General features: G+C 51.7%; 1 protein-coding gene across 4 annotated transcripts in view; it reads left to right on the plus strand.

Moving 5' to 3' along the window:
- The window catches only part of LOC113913852 (F-actin-monooxygenase MICAL2), a 216264-nt gene that overhangs the window by 139470 nt on the left and 56896 nt on the right, over positions 1 to 19898 (plus strand). For all 4 annotated transcript variants that reach the window (XM_027578196.2, XM_027578197.2, XM_027578198.2 and 1 more), the window contains 2 exons: positions 11140 to 11323; positions 15231 to 15412. In XM_027578196.2, coding sequence (XP_027433997.2) covers positions 11140 to 11323; positions 15231 to 15412 — 366 coding nt within the window. The remainder of the gene's footprint in view (positions 1 to 11139; positions 11324 to 15230; positions 15413 to 19898) is intronic.

A 19898-nucleotide genomic window follows, 5' to 3' on the forward strand; every position in this document is an offset into this window, starting at 1 on the left:
TCAAGTCACTCAGTGTCTTAGGCTGCAAGGCTCTGCCCACAGGGCCATTCGGAGGACAGAACCCATGGCAGGCTCTGACCCAATTCCAGGCTGGCTTCCTCTTACAGGAAGGATGCAGAGTCTCGCCTGGCTAGTCTGGACAGCTCCAAGGAAGTCTGGTCCTCAACTTCCCTGGGTTGGGATGCCTGACATCGCCAGGCTGGATGCAGCTGGGCTTCTGACGCTGGGATGAGCCTCTCCTGAGGGGCATTTCTGGGGCCCTGGGCCTCTGCGCTTACCTGCTGGCTCCTGGAACTGCCTCCCGAGCTGCCTAGGGTCATGTACTCTTACCAAGGTGAGATAGTCTTTCTCTTCCATAAAAGGAAGGGTGTTAGGGACTGAAGTCAGGAGCTCAGTTGGGCAAGTGATTCATTCCTTTATTTATTCATTTGTTCAAGTATTTGTTGAACACACACCATACCCTAGACATATTCCAGGTCCTAGGGATGCATCAGTGAACCACACAAAGTCCCTGCCCCTCCCTGCTTCTTGGAACGTATCTCGGTGTTTTGTACTGGGTTTGATTTGCTTTATTTGTACATACACTCATTTATTTACTTAACTAATATTTACTGAGTGTCTATGGTTTGCTGGGAATATAGCAGGGGGTGAAATAGACAAAAGTCCTCATTACCATATTGGAGCTTATAGTTTTGTTTTGATGTTCTGATTTGAAGTTGGGTTAAAGCAACATTTTCCAAAGCATGGCAAGGGAAAACTAGCTCCAAGAGGGGCTTTGTGGATGAGGAGCTCTGCGAATGAGGAGCTCCATAGGCGCCAAGTTTAAGAAATGCTTTATAGGAATAATGCTGGTCCTCCCAAACCTTGGAGATCCACAAGACTTACTGGCATGGTAAAAGTCTCTGAGGGACCCTCCAGTAAAGAAGCTTAATTAACTTTGCTGAGGTGGGCTTTCCCATATCTATTTGAAATGAGTTTTTTGTTTGTTTGGGGTGGGGTTTTTGTTTTGTTTTGTTTCGCATGTCACATTCTACCTAAGTGTCTGGTAGAATATTCTTTAATCCAGAAACAGTGGATTAAAGACTTTCAAAAGTAGAATAATAGAACTAAATATTAAATAGAATTAACTATGGATTAGATCATGGGGTTGTAACTTTCTAAGCTTTAAAACCTCTGACGGAAAAAAATATGTAGGATTCACATGATGCAAATCTGACAGTATACATTTTAAAAACTTAATGTATAACAGTACAAATGAAAATATTCAGTAGACAGGCAGACTGGGGGGAAATGTGAATTAGATGTGCTCATAAAGAAGTTCATTGCTATGGCCTGAAATAGTTCATGCAAACGAGGTGTTCCCAGGCACCTGACAGTGTCAGTGATCAACTCATGTTTGTTGACCCAACCCCCCAATGATAAATGTGCAAAGGCTATGAATAGACACTTCTCACTGAAGCAAATTAAACAAGTAAATGCTAAAAAGAAAAAGTGAACATTTATAACAATTACATTCGAGGGAATGTGAATTCATTATCTCCTACCTACTGAATCAGTAAAGAAAAAGCAAAGTAGATCGTAAGAAAAAAAAAAAGAGTCAGGTAAAAAGTAAATGGGGACAATCTTTTCTGGAAAGCAATATGGCAACAGTTATAAAGACCCATAAAAGGGCTCTCTGACCTCTCAGTGCAGTAATCCTACCCCAGGGAACTTATCCTAAAGAAGTAATCCAGCTGGAGAAACCAATCTCCGTGCACCCTGAATATTAAGTAGAGTAAGTGGGTCACGCAGAGCGAGGGGGCTGTTCTTTATTTCCATAACTTGTTCACTTTTATAGCTTTTTCTTTAATCCCTAAAATAAGGAAAAGAAGTGACTGCTGCTTGGACGGCTCTGGGGCCGTCTGTCACTGACCGAGTGTGTCCCCACCCCTGTGCTGGGCATGGGGCCGAGCCCCTCGTGTGCAGGCCCTCGTTAGCTCTTCACCTCCTCGCGGCCACTTTGAGGGGAACCTTGACATTAAAGGAATTGATCTAGAGCAGGGAGGTGATCTAGAGCAGCATCTTCAGCTGTCAAAGAACAGAGCATCACCAGGCCCCGGCCAGGAGTCGGATGCTGCTCTCAGGGGAGCCTCGGCCCATGGGAAGGTCCTGGACCTGGCCACAGACCCAGCTTTGACTCCGGCACTGTGTACGGACATAGTGGCCTTGGGCAAGTCCCTTCTAGAAATGGATGCCTCCGACTTAGTGTTTTGTGGCAGTAGAATCGGGGAACATGCCCGATAGGGCTCTCAGGGCAGCAAGAACTCTCTTGCTGAGCTCTAGATGGCACCTTCCTGGTTTTGCGCAGTAGGGAAGACTTTCGTGGGCATTCTAGATCATTCTAGATCAGCATACCCCACAGGACATTTTGGGTTGGCCACTACACAAAAGTCTCAACTCACACTGCGTGGTGCCATCTATTTTTCTGTCCTTTTCTGATCTCCTGGCCCTCCTGAAGGTAACTGGTCGCCTCCCTTCAGACACCACAGCCTCTGCTGTGGGTGCCCCTTTCCTCCTGCCACCTGCCAGCAAGACTTTGGCTTGGTTTAGTGAATTCCTGAGTCTCAGCAAAGAAGGAGGGGGGCTCTAGCTCTTCTCTGGCTGCCTACTTGACATCTCCGCTCAGATTCTACCAAGTCTCCAGCCCAAGTATCCACCTCCTGCTCTTAATCTTCCCCTGAAGCTGGTTTCAGGAAACGGCGATTCCATCCTTCCCATTGCTCAGTCCAGAGCCTTGGAGTCATTCTTGACAACTCTTTCCCTTGGCCCCACGCCCACGCCAGCGGTGAATCCCAACCAAGCACAGCTAGAACCTGTCCACTTGTCACCACCCCCATGCTACCGCCCCAGCCCCAGCCACTGTCCTCTCTTCTGGAGCTACTGCAGTGGTCTCCTACGTGGCCCCCAGGTACTACCTTGCTCCCCTCAACCCATTTGCAACACAACAGCTAGAGTAATCCTTTCAGAACTTAGATCTGTCCTCTGCTCAGAACTTTCCAATGGCTTCCCAGCTGGCTCAGGGTAAAAGCCCATGCATACGGCAGACTCAGACGGCTCTGGATGGTCTGGATATTCTGACCTGCTGTCTCCTCGCTCTCTGTGATCTGCTGTGTCCCAGCCACACTGGCCTCCTTGAACACCAGGCCTGCTCTGTCTTAGAGCCTTTGCACTGGCTCTTCCCTCTGCCAAGAACACCCTCCTTTAGTGTCCCTCTAGCTGGCCCCACCCTTTATTCAGGCCTTTGTTCCCTGTCTCCCTCCCAGTGAGGTCTGCCTTTAATACTGCAGTCCGTCCCCTCACCCGCCTACACAGGTTTTCAGAGCATTTACCACCTCTGACCATATTATGTAATTCACCTCCTGAGGATGTGTATTGTTTGTTTCCCCTCTTGTTAGAACATAAGCTCCTCGAAGACAGGGATCTTTGTTTCTTTTGAACATGCATATCATCCCCACAGGTAGAACAGTGCTTGACACATAGTGGACCCTCAATAAGCATTCGTAGAATAAATAAAGGCCCTGACTTCTGGCCTGGACCCCAGACTGTGGAGCTTGTCTTGGGCTTAGGAAGGTCTTGCTGGCATCAGCTCACGGCTCAGAAAGGAGAACCTGGAGGAGAAGTATGACATTGTGTGTCCGGCTGCTTCCACAAAGCCCTTTGATGGATGGGGAGAGGGGAGTCTCGATTTTACTTGCATTTTGCCTTCCCAGGGGTGCGATCTTCACAGACCTGGGTCACCCGTGGGAGCAGGCCTGAGGCTAGCCAGAGAGAGCAGTACCAGTGGGACCCCCGTGGGTGTCAAGGCCCAGGCCACGGGCTCACACACATCGTCTATCCTGACACAGGAATCCAGGTGACAGGTTTGAGACAAGAGGTGGGGGTGGGGGTGGGGAAGGCTCTGTTGCCATGGCACATGGTTGGCCCAACTTGCCTTTGACCTCCTGAGTCTAGGCCTCCTGCAAGTATCTCTAACAGACCACAGGAGTACAGACAGCAGGGTGACCGAGGAAGCAGGGCTAACCCCACCACCACCACCACCACCCAGAAGAAGATGCCAACCTCTCAATGTTGCGGGGCCTAGAAGTGTCTAGAAGTTCAGGTCTCTCTACTCTTACTGCCACCTGCATGAGGCCCAGCCAGGCCTGGCGCATCCCCTGGCCGTGAGGACTTCGTCAGGGCCCTGTGGTGGCGCCTGCCATCCCCATCTGCCCTGATGTGAGCTGGGAGCAGACGTCTGCTCAGCACTGGGTGACCAGCTGCCCCAGCCATGGGGTGTGTGCAGGAGTGAAGTACTGGGGGCCCCGAGCCTACTTCCCTTCCTGCTTCCCTGGGGTGCTGTTGGGGTTCCTACCTGGAAACATCAAGTTCTCTACCCCCAACCTCGTTCAGAGAAATTTGAGTGTAGGTCCTGGCTGTGCCCAAAGTTGGAGGCCCAGAGCCGGCCTGACACAGTACCTGTCTGTGGCAAGAAGAGAGGCAGGGTCCGAGGACTGAGGCCCTACACCTGCTGCTGTTTGCAAAAGAAAAGGAGAAAAAGCTGGCTGTTTGAGGGCCCGCTGAGCTGTCGGGAAGATACCACGTGCCCCCTCCCCTCCTGGCCCTGATGGAGGAGACCCTGCTCCTCTGGGTGTTCACACCAGGTTCGGGGCCTGTGAGTCGCCCTGCCCTGCTGTCTGGCCTTGCGTCCAGCCGAGGGCTCTGTGGAGGGAGCAGGGCAGCTCTGCTGAGGCCGTGAGGGAAGGGCCTGCAGCCGGGGAGGGCTGAGCTCCCCTCCCTCCCCGGATGGCTGTTTGTTGACCTGAGCTGGTCTCTGCATAGAGGCTGCTCCCGAGGCCAGGCAGGGCCCTTCGAGTGGTGCTGCTCACCCTGGTTCAGGGCAGCGGAGGGTGGGCCTGTGAGTACACATGTCTGCACACAAACAGGCTCACACACTCAGCCTGGGGGTGCCTGGCAAGAGTACAGGAGGGCAGGACAGCCCCGCCTGAGGCCCAGGGCTCCCCATCAATTTTCTCATTCCCTGAAGACCCTTGGAAACTGGCGTTCCTGGCAGTTCACCCTGGGGTGTCACTCTCAGAAGCCCCAGGATGGCAGCTGCAGCCATTTGGCACCTGTTCCTTTATCCTTTAAAGGGACACGCGCTGTGCAGGACCTTGGTAGTGGCACAGACAACTGTGCCATCCCCTGACACAGGCCCCTTCCTGAGACCCTCTCCCATCCTGCTGGCGGCTTGTCAGTGTCTCCTCACTCGTCACTGTCCACCTTGCAAGGGGGTGGGGAGCCCGCTCTATGCTTAGTATCCTGGACATTTGCCTGTTTGCTGGCAAGATACCCTCCCTGCTGTCCCCCTGCTCTGCTCTGTAGTAAAGTATAATCCCTGCAAACTACATTTCCCAGGCTCCCTGGCACCCGGTTCCTGTTCGGTCTGACTGGTGGGAGGGTGGAGGATGGGATCGAGGGAGAAGCCAGGGTATTCCCCCGAGTCTCTGCATCCCGGGCAGTGGCTGGGTCTTCCCCGTGGAACCCACTCCTGCCTGGTGGCCCTGGCCTCTGGACTCACCGGCTCCTCCCGCTGTCCCTTCAGCCGGCGGCTTCCTGCTCTGGCTCATCTCTGGGGTGTCTGCTGATCCGCACTTGGCTTTTCGGTTCATCCAACCCCATTGTTGTGAGTTTCCTGTACTAACTTTCCTCTGTGGAACTTTCTGGCTTGAGCTCTATTTTCCTGACTGGATCCTGATAGACTTAGTTTCATTGCTCTTTTTAAACTTGTTTCCTCAGAGTGAACAGTGGGCAAGACAGCAGAGGGAGTTTTTCCAAGCCCAGAGCCAGAAGTAGCTCTGGCAGTTAGGAGCTGTGTGACCTTGGACAAATGAGCCTCAGTTTCCTAATCTGTAAAATGGACTTAATAATGATACATAGGAGAACTTGTTGCTTTGTTGTCTCCCTGGGTTCTGGGGCAGAGTGGAAGGGTCTCCAGACTTGGAGAGAAAACAGAAACAATTTCACCAGCAGAACGAGGGCAAGGGTCCTCACGCTGATACTGTAGCAGGGGTCTGGGGGTGGCGTGTGAGGACAGACACTGCCTGGCTCTGCCTCTGGAGTATCGTCTTTCACCAGGGAGCACTGGGAGGAGATTGAAATGCTTGGCTCTGAGAACACCTGCTTCCCTCCAGGAGGCCAGGGAGCTGGGGGATCATTCTCCCTGCCCGCCCTGTGCGCCTCCTCCCCTGGCATCCCCTGGCTTCTCTCTATGGGAATAGATAACTTAAGGCGAAATCTCGGACAACCTGCAGACAGGCCTGGGGGAGGCAGCGCAGGTGAACACAGCTGGCCCCTCCTGTGGGGCTGGCCACTGACATAGCCGCTGCGTGTCCCCGGGGCGGCCGATCCGGCTCACTCACTGCGGGGCCCTGGCTGAGTTATTCTCCAGGCGCCACGTTCTCGCACGCATGCGGTGAAGATGACAACACTGTCCTTTCAGGCTCTTGGGATGTCAGAGACAATGAACATGGATAAAGGCCTCGATAATGCATGGCTGTTGCTGTCGTTGTTACCTTGAGACTACTTCCATCGCTCGTACTGGGCTGCTGGTCTGTGCGCGCAGACGGGAGTCCCCGGGGAATGAGAGAGCGGTCTGGAAGTAGAAGCTTGAGAGGAGTGATTTCCTCCGGGGCATAGCACTGGACCTGAGACCCAGCTGTAGCCTTTGGCCCAGGCCTCGGGGGGGCAGAAGGGAGGGGAAGAGGATGTCCGTCTTTGGGGCTGTTGCACCTCGGCGAGTGTTGATCAGAGAAAGCCCCAGCTTCTTTTTTTCCAAGTCTCCACCTCCCCCCACCCCCAGCCCCTCCACTGATATCTGGGCTCCACGGTGAGAGACGCTGGCCCTGACCCCACTGTCCCGAGGGCTCATCGCTCAGCCCCGCCCCACCCCTCCAGCCTGAGCCCTTGCCCCGTCCCACCCCTCGGCCCTGCTGGCCAGGTCGGAACTCTCTAGGAGGAGGGAGGATACAAGCAGACCCCCGGGGTGTCCCTCGGAGGTTTGGGCTGGTCCCGGAGGTGGTGCCACCACGGCCCGGCACAGCTCCCCTCCACTGCCTGCGCCTCCAGGCTGCTCTCACCAGCCTTGCTCCCCTCTTCTCCGGCCACGCATGCTCAGCCTTTAGTTCTCCTCCAGGTTATCATGGCCCTTTCCCTGGTCTCCCTCTCCCCTCCTGGTGGGTCCTCCAGTCCACCTTGCACTCGGCAACCAGAGCGATCTTTCTATGAGGCCACTCTGATGATGCCAGTCCTCAGCTTCCAAACTTTCAGTGCTACTCTTCACTTTGCCCTTCGGGGCCCTTTCTGGTCCCATGTCAGTGGAATGATGTCCCACTGGCCTCTCTCATGGACTCTCCTGCCCTCCAGCCACGCGGACGCGGTGTCTGTTCCCCTGCAGCTGGCAGTGCTTTCCCTCATTGTTTTGGCTCGCAGAGGTCCATCCCGTGGAACACCGTCTCTCCCTTCTCTGTTCAGATCCTACTCATCCTTAGCCCATTAAAATGGTGCCTTTCACCTCAAGTGTTCATTGTACAGAAGTCAGATCTCCTTCCCCTTCTACTTTGTCTCGCCTTACTCATAGACGATCTACCTGATAAGGCTGCCTCATCTCCCCTGGGAGATGGGAAGAGACCCTTGAAGGCAGAGCATGGCTGATTCATCTCCAAATCCCCAGCACAGGCCTGGGTCAGAGGAGGCCAAATAGCACTTGTTGACTATACAGGTCTCTGTGCAGCCCGCTCAGGCACACACACCTGTACTCAGGTATAAGCCAGGTACAGAGTCGAGTCTCTGCTACAGTAATTCTGTGTGATAAGCCTCCTGAATTTCTGGGGCTCATAGCATCTATTTTACTGGCTTGGGGGTCTGTGGGGTTGGCTGAGGAGCTGTGCTTCAGGCCGCAGGTCTCAGGGTGGCCTGGGCTCCCATGGGATTGGTTAGGCAAGGCTTCAGATATGCTCCATGTGCCCACAGTCAGGGACCTAGGCTGCGGGGGCAGCAGCCCTCTGGGACAAGATCTTCTCATGGCAAACTAGCAAGAGTGTGGGTGGACTGGCCAAACAGCAAGGTCATTTGAAGCCACTGCTCATGTCACATCCACTTGTTTCCCCTGGGCAAAGCAAGTGTCAGAGCCAAGTCCCATGTCAGTTGGTCAAGGAAGCATACCTACCACCCCTAGTAGGAAGAACTACAAGGTCACAGAAAAAAAGTACAGCTCTGTTATGGAGCGGGGGTAAAAAACAGGAACATAATCCTGCCCAAACTCCCAGAATAAAGGTCACGCATATGGGCGTCCATGGTTCTGTTCTGCTCGTAGCCATACAGACGGATCCCTGTCCTCTGATGTCTTAGCCTCTCTGTGCACCTGTTTTTCATCCGCAAAATGGGGATAATAATACTTGTCTAGAAGGTTCTATGAAGTTTAATAGACTTAATAAGCGTTAAACACTTAAAACAGTTCTCCATAAAAGTGCTCAGTAAAAGTAAGCTGCTGCTATTATTATTATATTATTACAGCTACTACTACAAAGCCAAGCATCCAGTTACACCCCTGCTCCCCAGGGCGTCCCACGCACAGCCGTACCAGCGCAGAAGTGTGCAAATGTGCACGCACAAGCAAGCGCGCACGCATGCCAGGAGTGGCAAACTGGCCACCCACTGGCCGCATCTGCCTGGAGATGTGTTTTGTTTGACCTGTACAATACTTTTAAAAACATGAGGCATTTCACGTACAAATAAAGATTTCTCGAGTTATCTTCATAGATGGTAAATATAGTTAGGGAGTAGCTGGCCTCTTGCAGGTGGAGGCATGAAGAGCCCGGCATTTAGGGGTTGGCTCGGAGACTGGCTGGCTGAGATGCGTAGCTGGTCTCTTGCAGGTGGAGATGTGAAGAGCCCAGCATTTAGGGGTTGGCTCGGAGACTGGCTGGCTGAGAAGCAGCCAGAGAGGCAGCGAGAGAACCAGGTCCCCAGAGCAGGGCTAGGGGAGGGCAGCAGCAGCTGCAGGAGAATCTCAGAGCTTGTGAATTGGACTTAGCAATAAGGAGGCTGCCAGGGGCTTTGGGGTAGGTCAGTGTGGGAGTCATGGAGACACGGGCAGGGTTGTAGGGGATTGAGGAGTTGAGTGATGGAAGGTGCACAAGTAGAGAAGGTGAGTGCAGCAAACTCTTCCAAGATGATGGCTGGGAAGGAGGGAGAAGAGGAAGAAGGGTTGGCTAGGGGCCAGGCATGGGAATTGGGTTAAAAATCATTTTCTTAAAATGGGAGAGGCTTCAGCACCTGCAAATACTGATGGAAAAGTTCCAGTAGACATAGAAGTCTGTGGCACAGGGAAGAGGAGGTAATGATCCTTGGAGAGGGGTTGGTGAGGAGGGAGCCAAGTGCAAGTGAGGGGTCAGCCTTCGAAAGGAGAAAGGACGCCTGGCCCACTGTGACCAGAGAAGGGGTCACCCAGCTAGTTTGTGGCCAAAATGGAACTGGGCCTCAGGTGGCCTGTTTTGCTTATTCGTTCATTGACTCATTCAACAGGCATTCCTCAAGCATCTACTTCTTACCAGGTACTGTCCTAGCAAGAAAGGAAACAGACACAAATCACTGCTTATGTTCTAGTCATGGGAGAGAAACAATAAACAAAAGAGAAAGTTGTAGAATTTATTAGAAGGTAAGATGTGTTATGAATAAAAATAAAGAATAACAGAGAGTGCTGAGGGCACAGGTTGCAGTTAAAATAGGATGACAGGGTAGGCCTCATGGAGAAGGTGCCATTTGACCAGAGACTTGAGGCGGTGAGTGAGCGAGCCCTGTGGGAAGCTGTCCAGGGATAGCATCTCCTAGGAAGAGGCAGGAGCGGTACACAGGGCTGAGCTGGGGGCACAGTGAGGTGGCCACGTGGTCAGAGCACACAGTGGGGCAGTAGTGGGAGATGAGGTCACGGGGGCCGCTGGAGGGTGTTGAGCAGAGGAGCATGATCTGACTTATATTTAACAGTTACTTGGGTGGCTGTGTTAAGAAGACTGGGAGGAGCATGGCAAGAGGGAAAGAAGGGAAACCCACAGAAGATGTTTCCATAATCATGGTGCCTGGGGCCAGAGCAGCAGCAGAGGAGGTTGTGACAGGTGACTGGATTCCTGACCTAGTTTGAAGGGGGAGCCAGGAGGATTGGCTGTTAACTTGAGTGAAGAATGAAAGAACAAGAGAAGTCAAGGATGCCATGAAAGCATTTGACTTGAGCAGCTGGAAGGCCAAGGTCGCCATTTAACGAGATGGGGAGGGCTTTGGGGGAAGCAGGGTTGGGGAGCAGTGGGGCTGAAGAGGTCCACTGGGATATGAGTTTGATAATGTGTCTGCTAGACGTCCACGTGGAGATGCCAAGTAAACAGGATATATAAGTCTAGATTCAGGGGAAATGTCTGAAATATAGATGTAGGAGTGAGTCATTGTTATCTAGGATTATTTGAAACCAGGAGACCAGATGAGATTATCACGGGCATGAGTAAGAGAAGAGATTCAAAGACAGCCCTGGGGCCTTCCAGTGTTACCAGATCAGGGGGAAAGGTGTACCCAACACAGAAACAAAGAGGGAAGGAGAGCTGCCAGTGAGGAGAAGGGAGCCAGGCTATGCTCTCCTAGAAGCTGAGAGGAGAGCTGTTTCTAGAAGGAGAGAATGAACCGCTGGGTCAAATGCTGCTGATGTGTCAAGACAAGAATGGAGAAGTTGCCACCAGGTTTAGCAGTATGTTGGACATGGTGATTTTGACAATGGCAGTCCAGAGGCTTTTGGGCCTGGGTGGTCCCTCTGGACATTTCAGGACCCTTCTATGGGACTACATGAGATGCGTGTGTTCGTGCCCTGTACACAGAGGTGCTCTAAATCCTGGGGCATCTGGTAGGCTAGGTGGTAGGAACAGAGGACGAGAAGGTCAGTCTTGGAGTGTCCAGGTAGACCCAAAGCCTGCTGCTCTGGCCACCCTCTACCCCAGCAGCCTCCCCAAGCTTCGGGACGGGAAGCAGGTACCCTGCAGGGCCCCTTTGTCCCCATCATCTCTCTAGATACTCTTATCCTCCCAGCAGATGAGCCAACCTCCCCCAAGAAGCCCAAGAGTGTCCTGGAGCCAGAGCCCAGTGATATGGAAGGTGAAGCCACCTCTCTCCTGCCCTCTGAGTGGACCTCAGTGAGGATCAGCCCTGGGGAGAACGTAGTTGGAGAAGACATGATGGCTGTGCGTGTCCTGGTCACCAGTGATGACAGCAGGTATGCTCAGGCTGCTGCAGGATGGGGACAGAAGAGGGATTGGGCAACAGTGACAGCATTCAGGGACTGGTCTCCTCTCCACTCACTGACCATGTGACCTCTCTGTACCTCCATGCCCTCGTCTGTAGAATGGGGACAGTGGTAATACCTGTCTCATAGACAATCGTAAGGATCTCACAGTTAATGTATATGAAGCATATAGAACAATGTTCAGCACATAATAAGCACTGTAAGTGTTAGCAGTTGCTGTTTTCTCAGGGAAGGGACAGGCTCTGGCCCCACTGTCTTCTCCCTGAAAGGCAGTTGTGGTGTAGGCTGCAGTGAGGGGTGCCGAGTGGGTGTCACTGTGACAGTGAGATGTAAGGTAGTGACGCATGGTAATGGGGAGGCTGGGCTGGGGGCAGGAGAAGGCATGAGAAGTGAAGCCCTGCTGCCCTAGATGAGTATTTCTCAGAATGCCATCCTTCCCGCCCATACCGGAACCACCCAGAGTGGTCATTAGGAGTGCAGACTCCAGGCCTCCCCCAGACACCGAATTCATCCAGGAGGCCAACCAGCAAGAGGGACCCATTGCTCAGTATGTACCAGACTCTCAGGATATAGCAGTGACCAACACAAGACAAAGGCCTTGCTCTCACAGGGCTCTCATTCAAACTGGGTAGGCAGTCAGCAAACAAGTAAATAGTTAACAGGAAAAATATCACCTGTGTTCTAGGTAGTAAAATAAAATAGGAGTCTATGATAGAGGGTGACTAGTCAGCTACTTTTGATCGGTAGCCAGGAAAGGCCTTTGTATCAGTCATCTGTTCTCACCATCGTGCTCAGTAACAAAGCACCATTATTCTACTCACGATTCTGTGGGCCAGCAATTTCAGTCAGGCTCAGTCCTGCAGTTCTTCTGGTCTCAGTGGGCTCCTGTGTGTGTTCGGGCTTCTGGAACATGGCTAACTGTCAGCTGGGGTGCCAGGAGGCTATTGGGCCATGGGTCCTTCATCCTCCAACAGGCAGCCTGTGCTTATTCACATGGTCCTATGAGAAAGCACAATCATGTCAAGTCTCTTGAGGTCTCAGCTATTCCTATCACGTCTGAATGGTCACAAGTCCAGCCCGGATTCAAGGGGTGGGGAAATGGGCTCCACCATTATGGGAGGAGCTGCAAAGGTCCATTGAAAAAGGGTGTGGCTCCAGGAGGGGAATGATTGCAATCGTTCTTTGCAAACAATTGATCACAGCTTCCAAGAGGAGGTGACATTTAAGCTGAGAATTGCTGACAAGAAGGGACAGGCATGCGAAGACTGAGGAAGTGGCATCCAAGCAGTGGAACACCAGTACGTAGGCTCTGGGGCGAGTATGGGCCTGATGTCTTCTAACATGGCTGGCACACAGTGAGGGAAGAAGACTAAGATATTCTACCAGAAAGTAAGGCAGGAGTAAGGCTAAGTGAGACAGGGCAAGGAGTTTAAACTTAATTCTAGATCCAATTGAAAGCCATTACATAATTCTTAAGTCAGAGAGTGACATCTTTTTTATGATTTCCAAAGATCAGCCGGGCTTGGGACAGAAAATGGGTGGGGCAGAGGTGGGTGGGAGCGGGGGCAGGGAGGCCCAGTGGAGCCTGTGGCACAGGTAAGAGATGGGGGGACGCGGACCGAGGTCGGGAGCAGGGGAGAAGATTTGCTAATGGACTGAATGTGAAGGTGAGAGAGAGCCCAAGGGTGACTCTCAGGCTTTGACCCAGGTGACCGCAGGAAAGTTACAGTCGTTTCTACAGTAGCCTTGAGGAGGACAAGATTTCGGGGAAGAGGCAGGTCTGTGGAGAAAATCAAGAGTTCTGTTTTGGGCCTGTGGGGTTTGACATGTCTACCAGATGTCTTTGTGCAGTTGTCAAGCAAGCAGTAGAACAGAGAAGTTTCTGGGAGGCAGGACTAGAGACAGTGATTTTGGGGCCAGTGGCACATAGAGGCTATGAAGGCCAAGGGAGCTGATGAGTCACCCGTGGAGTAAGAATATCTCTTCAGGAAAAAAAAAAAAAAAAAAAGAGGCTATCTTCTCATAGATAGAGCTAAGCCTAGGTGAGGGCCCCAGGGCATTTGAACATTCAGTGGGCAAGCAGAGAAGATGCTGGCAAAACCCACAGGAAGGAGAGAAACCGAGAGACTGAGTTGGGGAAGCTGAGAGAAGAAAGAAGTTTCAAGATGGAGGGTGTGGTTCACTGTTTCAGATAAGAATGGAGGAACTGGAGAAGCAACCTCTGGATTTTCCAACAAGAGGATCAGAAAAATGGCTGGAGTAGGTGAAAACAGATACTGCTGTGCAGACAGCTAGTTCACGACGTCTGGAGACTTCAGACTCTGGAAGGGGGAGCCTGGGAACGTACATTTTAGCAAGGCCCACAGGTGATTCTGACACACAGGTCAGCATGAGCACCTCTGCCTTGGAGTGCCCTCTGCAGTCACTGAGATAAAAAGCAAGGCCCAGAGAAGGAAGGCCCTGCCCCAGGTCTCACAGCCTTCTAGGCCTCAGGTATGCAGGACCATGTCCATTGTAAGGGGCAGAAACCCAATGCTAGCTTAAGTAACATAGCAAATACTTCAGTTCCTCTGACTGGGAAGTCCAAGGGTAGTCCTCTCTTCAGGCAAGGTTGGAGCCACAAACTGAAATAGCCACTCTGCTGCTGCCCCTTTGCATGTCGGATTTACAATCATCCACAAGGAGGCTCTATCAATGTGTGGAACTCTTGGCTATGGAGGGCCTCAGCCCATGTCCGTCAGTCCATGTCCATGTCCCAGGATCTCAAGGTAGACCTCCAATGGGTACTACTCACATGGCATGCCCACCTCTGGGACCCATCGGTGAAGAGCACAGGGATGCCGTGGCTGGTAGGCTTGGGCACTGTGATGGATAGGGAGTCCACCAGAGCACACAGATGGATAAGGAACAGCAACCCAGTGGAAAGATGCACGCTGGACTTATATACACAGAGAGTAAATAGTCACAGCCCTACAGGTTTGCGCCTCCCCAAGCCCCTGGGGGACGGCGTCTGTGCTGTCCTTGCTCCTGAGGACACATTTCTTCCATCTCTCTGCCATGCGAATTCCTGCCCATCATTCAAGGCCCAGATTACATACTCCCCCTCCAACCCTGTAGCCTTCTCTTTTCTCCCATCCATTCCCACAGGACACAAGCAGTGCTGAAATGCCTAAAGTTTTAGGACAAGTCCTAAATGATAAGCTCATTTTGCCCCAGAGAGCTGAGGAGTCATGCTCAAGGATGGCTGAAGGTAGGTAGACCAGCCATCCGGCAAGCACATCAGCATATGTTCACGGGGCTTTATTCTCCTGCTTGGATCCACACCGGTATTTGTTCACTAGGGCTCTGTAAAGCACCATGGACTGGGTGGCTTAAACAACAGAGACATGCTTTCTCACAGTTCTAGAAGCTGGGAGACCGAGATCAGGGAGTCCGCGTCGGCACGGTTGGTTCCTTCTGAGAGCCACGAGGGGGAAGGATCTGTTCCAGGCCCCTCTCCTCAGTTTGTCAATGGCTGACTCTGTGTTCACGTGATGTTTTCTTCTCTGCCTGTCCAAATTTCCTCTTATTGTAAGGACACCAGCCATGTTGGATTAGGGCCCACCCTAATGACCTCATTTTAACCCAATTACCCCCTTAAAGACCCAATCTCCAAATGCAGTCACATTCCGAGGTCCTAGGGGTTAGGACCTAATATGAATCTGGGGGGACACAGTTCAGCCCATAATGAAGCCTGAGGCTGGGCTTGAGACAGAGGTGACAAAACCACTCTGTCCGCCCCAGGGCGCCACGGGCAGTGACGTGCAGGGCACAGTGGGGGTGTGGGAAGTGAACTACTGGGCTGTCCACTCACCCACCCTCTGCTTCTTCCTTCCAGCTCCGACGCAGAGCCAGACAGCCCCAGCAGTGAGGCACCCGGTGCACGGCCCTGTGAGGAGAGGCCCCGGCGGCCAGAACGCCCACCCCTCCCGGAGCCCCTCACCAGGCACAGCTCCCTGAGAGAGGCCCCAACCAGGAAAGTCTCTTCACAGTGCCCTGAGGAGTCACAAGCTGTGCACGGTGAGCAGAGAGCGTGCCTGGGTGGGAGGCAGGCATGCTCGATCCTGGGACATGGGGAGGGAGCAGAGACTCCCCATGGCCCAGTTTTTCCTCACGGAGGATCCGGTGACAGGTCCAGCCCTCAGGCTCAGAGGCAGTGGGGCTGGGGTATAAGTGGGGTGAGGGGACCGGACCCAGGCCCAGCCTCCTTCTCCAGGGGAAGCTTCGGAGTCTCAAGTGGGTAGGCGGCAGAGGGGTCTGACTGGCTGTTGTCTGTCCCAGGCTGGCAGAGATAAGGAGACCTCAGCACCCTCTTGCCTGGAACAGTCTCCTCTTTGAATATCTCCTTGGGGGCCCATCTGGCATTGCATAGCCCACGAGGGAAGGATGTGGCTTAGCTGCCACTGGACCACAGCCAGCCAGGCCATTAGCAGTGCTTGGGACACGTGGAATGCACTAAAATTTTACACAGTAATAAATACACTTCTACTAAGCACCTGTAATGGCTTGAGGGTTTTCCCATACGTGGCCCCATTTCATCCTCAGGATGACCCCAGGGGGTAAGTAAGCTCACCATTTTACCTGTGAGCAAACAGATTGTGTTTTCTCTAGGTCTCACAGCTGGTAAGGCCTGCGGCCCAGGGCCAGGGGCTTCCACACCCTAAAAAGTTGTCTTTAGTAGCGCAGCTTGTTTTCATAAAGGTGGCCTTGAATTGAATGTTTTGATTCAGTCAACAGCAGCTTGCGAGCTCGGGGTGGGAAGAAGCAGACTTACAGGAACTTGCCACCTTGGTCGCCAGCAGCCTTGGCTGCCCTGGGAGAACCGGAACTCAGCTTGTCCTGCACACCCCTCTGGTGGCCAAGAGCAGAATTTCCACCAGAACCTAGAAACAATCTCCCAGGAACACCAGGGCTGGGGCCGGCCTCCTGGAGACTATGGATTTACCCTCCCCTGTGAGCCTTTTTATAAAAGGACAGTTGTCATCGGAATATATTTGCTCAGTACCATCGTGGTGCCGTCTGGAAGGGCTGAGCATAGGCAGTGAACAGAACACTGTGCTGTACCCGGCTGGGGGCAGCCTGCCTCTGTTCACTTATGCGTGACCGCTGTCTGCCTGGGCTCCAGCCTCCTCATTTACAGTTACAAATCTTGCCTGCCTTTCATCCTTTCCCTCCATTTCTCCTCGCTCCTCGATTGCCAGGGGATTTTGGGCAATTTACAAGAAAGACATAAAACAAAATTCTACGTCTCTCTCTATAAAAGATAAAGCCTCAAGATCAGGGTTAACAAAATGAGTTTAGGAGATAGAGACCCCGGAGAGGCAGAAGGTGGGCCTAAGCAGTTGCTGTAGTGGAATCATAAGTTTGATCCTGAGTTTTCTAGCAGCCAGAGTTAAAAAGGAAACACAATTATTGTTCATGAGAAAAACAATGTATTGGTATGCAGCAAGTTCCAGATCTGGTACCACTTTTCCTAGTGCTTCTTGTCAAACAGACAACAGTGAGAGACACATGAGTTCACATCCTGGGTGAGGCTGTCTCATGCAGCTAGCAGGTTAGGGCATCGCGACCACACACGACTCAGCAAGAGGAGTTCTTCCAGGGGGATAGGGCTGGGTCAAGGTGACAAGGCAGTGTGGCCAAAGCGTTTTGTTTCTGACAGTCCAATGTAACTCCAGGGTAAAATACAGAGTAGACAGAGAAGTGGATAGACCATGTGACTTTCAAGCACTCTCTTGTTGATTTCACTGTCATGCAATATGTTTTTGATCATTGCTAGGCAGACCAAATCGTAGGGTTAAAACCTCTGGTACAGTCTCAGCATTGTGTTTTGTGTTGCTGGTTATGGTGAATCTGTTACTTTACCAGATCATATAGGGTTGATATGTTGTGCATGTTAATGGAGTTTCACTCATCACAGTTTTCACTTGGATAAATGGCGCAGAGCTGAGCCAAGGGAATGCCAAAAAGGCCAATATACTGCTTTAAGAAGTTTGCACACCCATGCTCATCCGGTATTACTTACAATTGCCAAAGGGGGAAATGACCCCAAAATTCATCAACCAGTGAATGGATAAACAAATTATCCTATATCCATATAATGGAATATTATTCAGTGTTGAAAAGGAAGGAAACTCTGACAGAGGGTACAACATGGATGCATCTTGAAGACATTATGCTAAGTCAAGTAAGCCAGACACAAAAGAACAGGTATTATACGATTCCATTTCTGTGACGTACCTAGAAGAGTCAGATTCATAGAGAAAGTCGAATGGTGATGACAGGGGCAGGGGGTAGGAATGTGGGGAGTTGCTGATTCATGGGTACAGAGTTTCAGTTCGGGAGGAAGAAGTTCGGGAGGTGGACGGTGGTGATGGTTGTACAACAGTGTGAATGTACTTAAGGCTACTGAACTGGATGGACTCTAACATGGTTAAAATGGTAACTTTCATGTTATGCAGTATTTCTCCACAATTTAGGGAAAGACTTCTGGGATTACTCAGCTCATCGAGGAATCTATTGTGTCCTCAAGTTCCTTAGCATAGAGCATGCCCAAGAGGATGGTCTGAAATAGAATTTAAGCCCTATGTTATTGAGGCTCAGTAGAAAAGGCTCAGCAATGGTCCCCCAAAACACCTAGTTCAGTGGTTCTTTAAAATCTTGTTTAAAAGGCAGATACGTAGGTTCCCACCTGCAGAGATTCAGATTTGGTGGGTCTAGCATGGAGCCAAGTATCTGCATTTTATGGAAGCGCCCCAATTGCTTCCATGCAGGGGGGAGGCCACATCCTACACTTGGGGGAATCACAGAAGAGCAGCTTCCAAGAGGGCCTGTCTGGATAAGTTTGTTGTAAAATGCACACCTAAACAATTAAATGAATCAATCAAGTGCATTGGATTTTAGGCGTAAACCCATTAGAGCTAGGGGGGCAGACTGCCTCATCTTATTCTGGTTTAGAAAAATTGTTGTTTCTCCATTTTTTTTCTGGCAGTAATTTGACACCAGAATGGTCCAGTGACCTATGGGAGCGCACTGCTAGTTTGTAACAATAAAATGATATCATTAGCACTGTATGGCAAAATACTTATCCCTTATTCCTTTTGTAGTGGGTCATGCAGTAGGAGCTCCAAAAGTACTCCCTAAAAAGAAATACAAGTAAAATATAAGCTGAAAAAGGGAACCAGGCTGGCTTTATGCTGCTCAAAACAACTGGATCAAATCACTGCTACCCACCCTGTTGTGCCTATTGTGGTAAAAAATGTGCACATGTGTGTCCCATAAACACCAGGGATGGAAAATTGCTTGTGAATTTTAACCAATTTTAATAAGTTCCATTCCACAAAGTGAAAAAGCTGAGGTGAAGCAATAAGAGCTTGAGGCCGTCTTCTACATCTCTCGGGAAATTTCTCCACCAGCTGATGGAAGGGATAGCGTCGGTCAGCAGGAGGTAGCTATCCTGGAGGCCTGCCTGTCCTTGCTGCATACCAGCCCAGCCGGGCAGGCCCCGCCCTGCGTCTGTGGGAGGAACAGGCCCAAGCTGGAGGATGGGGGATGAGGAGGCTGCGCCCTGAGCCAGGCCACACAGGCTCCCCTTCAAGCCCATGCACTCGATATGACAGCAGGCCTGTGGGACAGGGAACCCACAGATGGAACAGGCCCACATCATCTCCAGGGACAGTAAGGGAAGGAGGGGAGTCAGGGATCTAAGGAGCTGTCGGATCTTATCCCAAGGAAGAGAAGCCCCCGGAAGTGGTTGCCACCTGCACCCCACAGCCTGGCTAATGAGAGTGGATGCCCAGTTCTGAGTACTGGCAGGGCGTGGGATCCAGACCTTCCTACCGAGACTGAGGGCTGGGCCTTGGCTTCAAACCTTCCCTACCCCATTCTCCCACACCCACATCACTCCTGGGGCATTCTTTCCCTCCACGCCCCCTGGTCCCACCTGTGTGCACATTCAGGCCTGCATGCATGCAGTGCCCCATTCTTTCTCTCGGGTATGAAGGAACCACCACAGGGACCTAGAGCCTGAGGCCAAATCTGAGAGCCCAGTGTGGGAATGGGGTACATGTGCATCTCTCACACCCTAAATGGCCAAGGCCACCTTCTTCTGCATGTGATGTTCATCTTGCTCAGCTAATTCTCAAGACCCAGCTGGGTGGAGGGTCTTCAGGACACAGTCCATGGAATCCTGGTTCCCGAAGGGTTTGGGAGGCTTTGCGGGGGAGGGGGAGAGGAGGAAGAACTTTCTGCAGCTTCCGGGTTTCAATGAGAACAGCTCCGGTTTATCTACTACATATACGGGACATTGATGTGAGACCAGCTTTGAAGAACTGCTCTGCTAAAAACGAGCAAACAAGCGCGCGTAAAAGCATGCGTATGTATGGGCAAGCGTATATACATGTGTGCACGTACACATGTATACATGTATGTTACTTATGGGTAAGTCAGAATGATGGCTCATAATCTGAGTCATTTTCTGAATGATGGCAGTACCTGTCCCACAGCA

Source organism: Zalophus californianus, chromosome 11, assembly GCF_009762305.2.
Source record: "Zalophus californianus isolate mZalCal1 chromosome 11, mZalCal1.pri.v2, whole genome shotgun sequence".
NCBI classification, from domain to species: Eukaryota; Metazoa; Chordata; class Mammalia; order Carnivora; family Otariidae; genus Zalophus; species Zalophus californianus.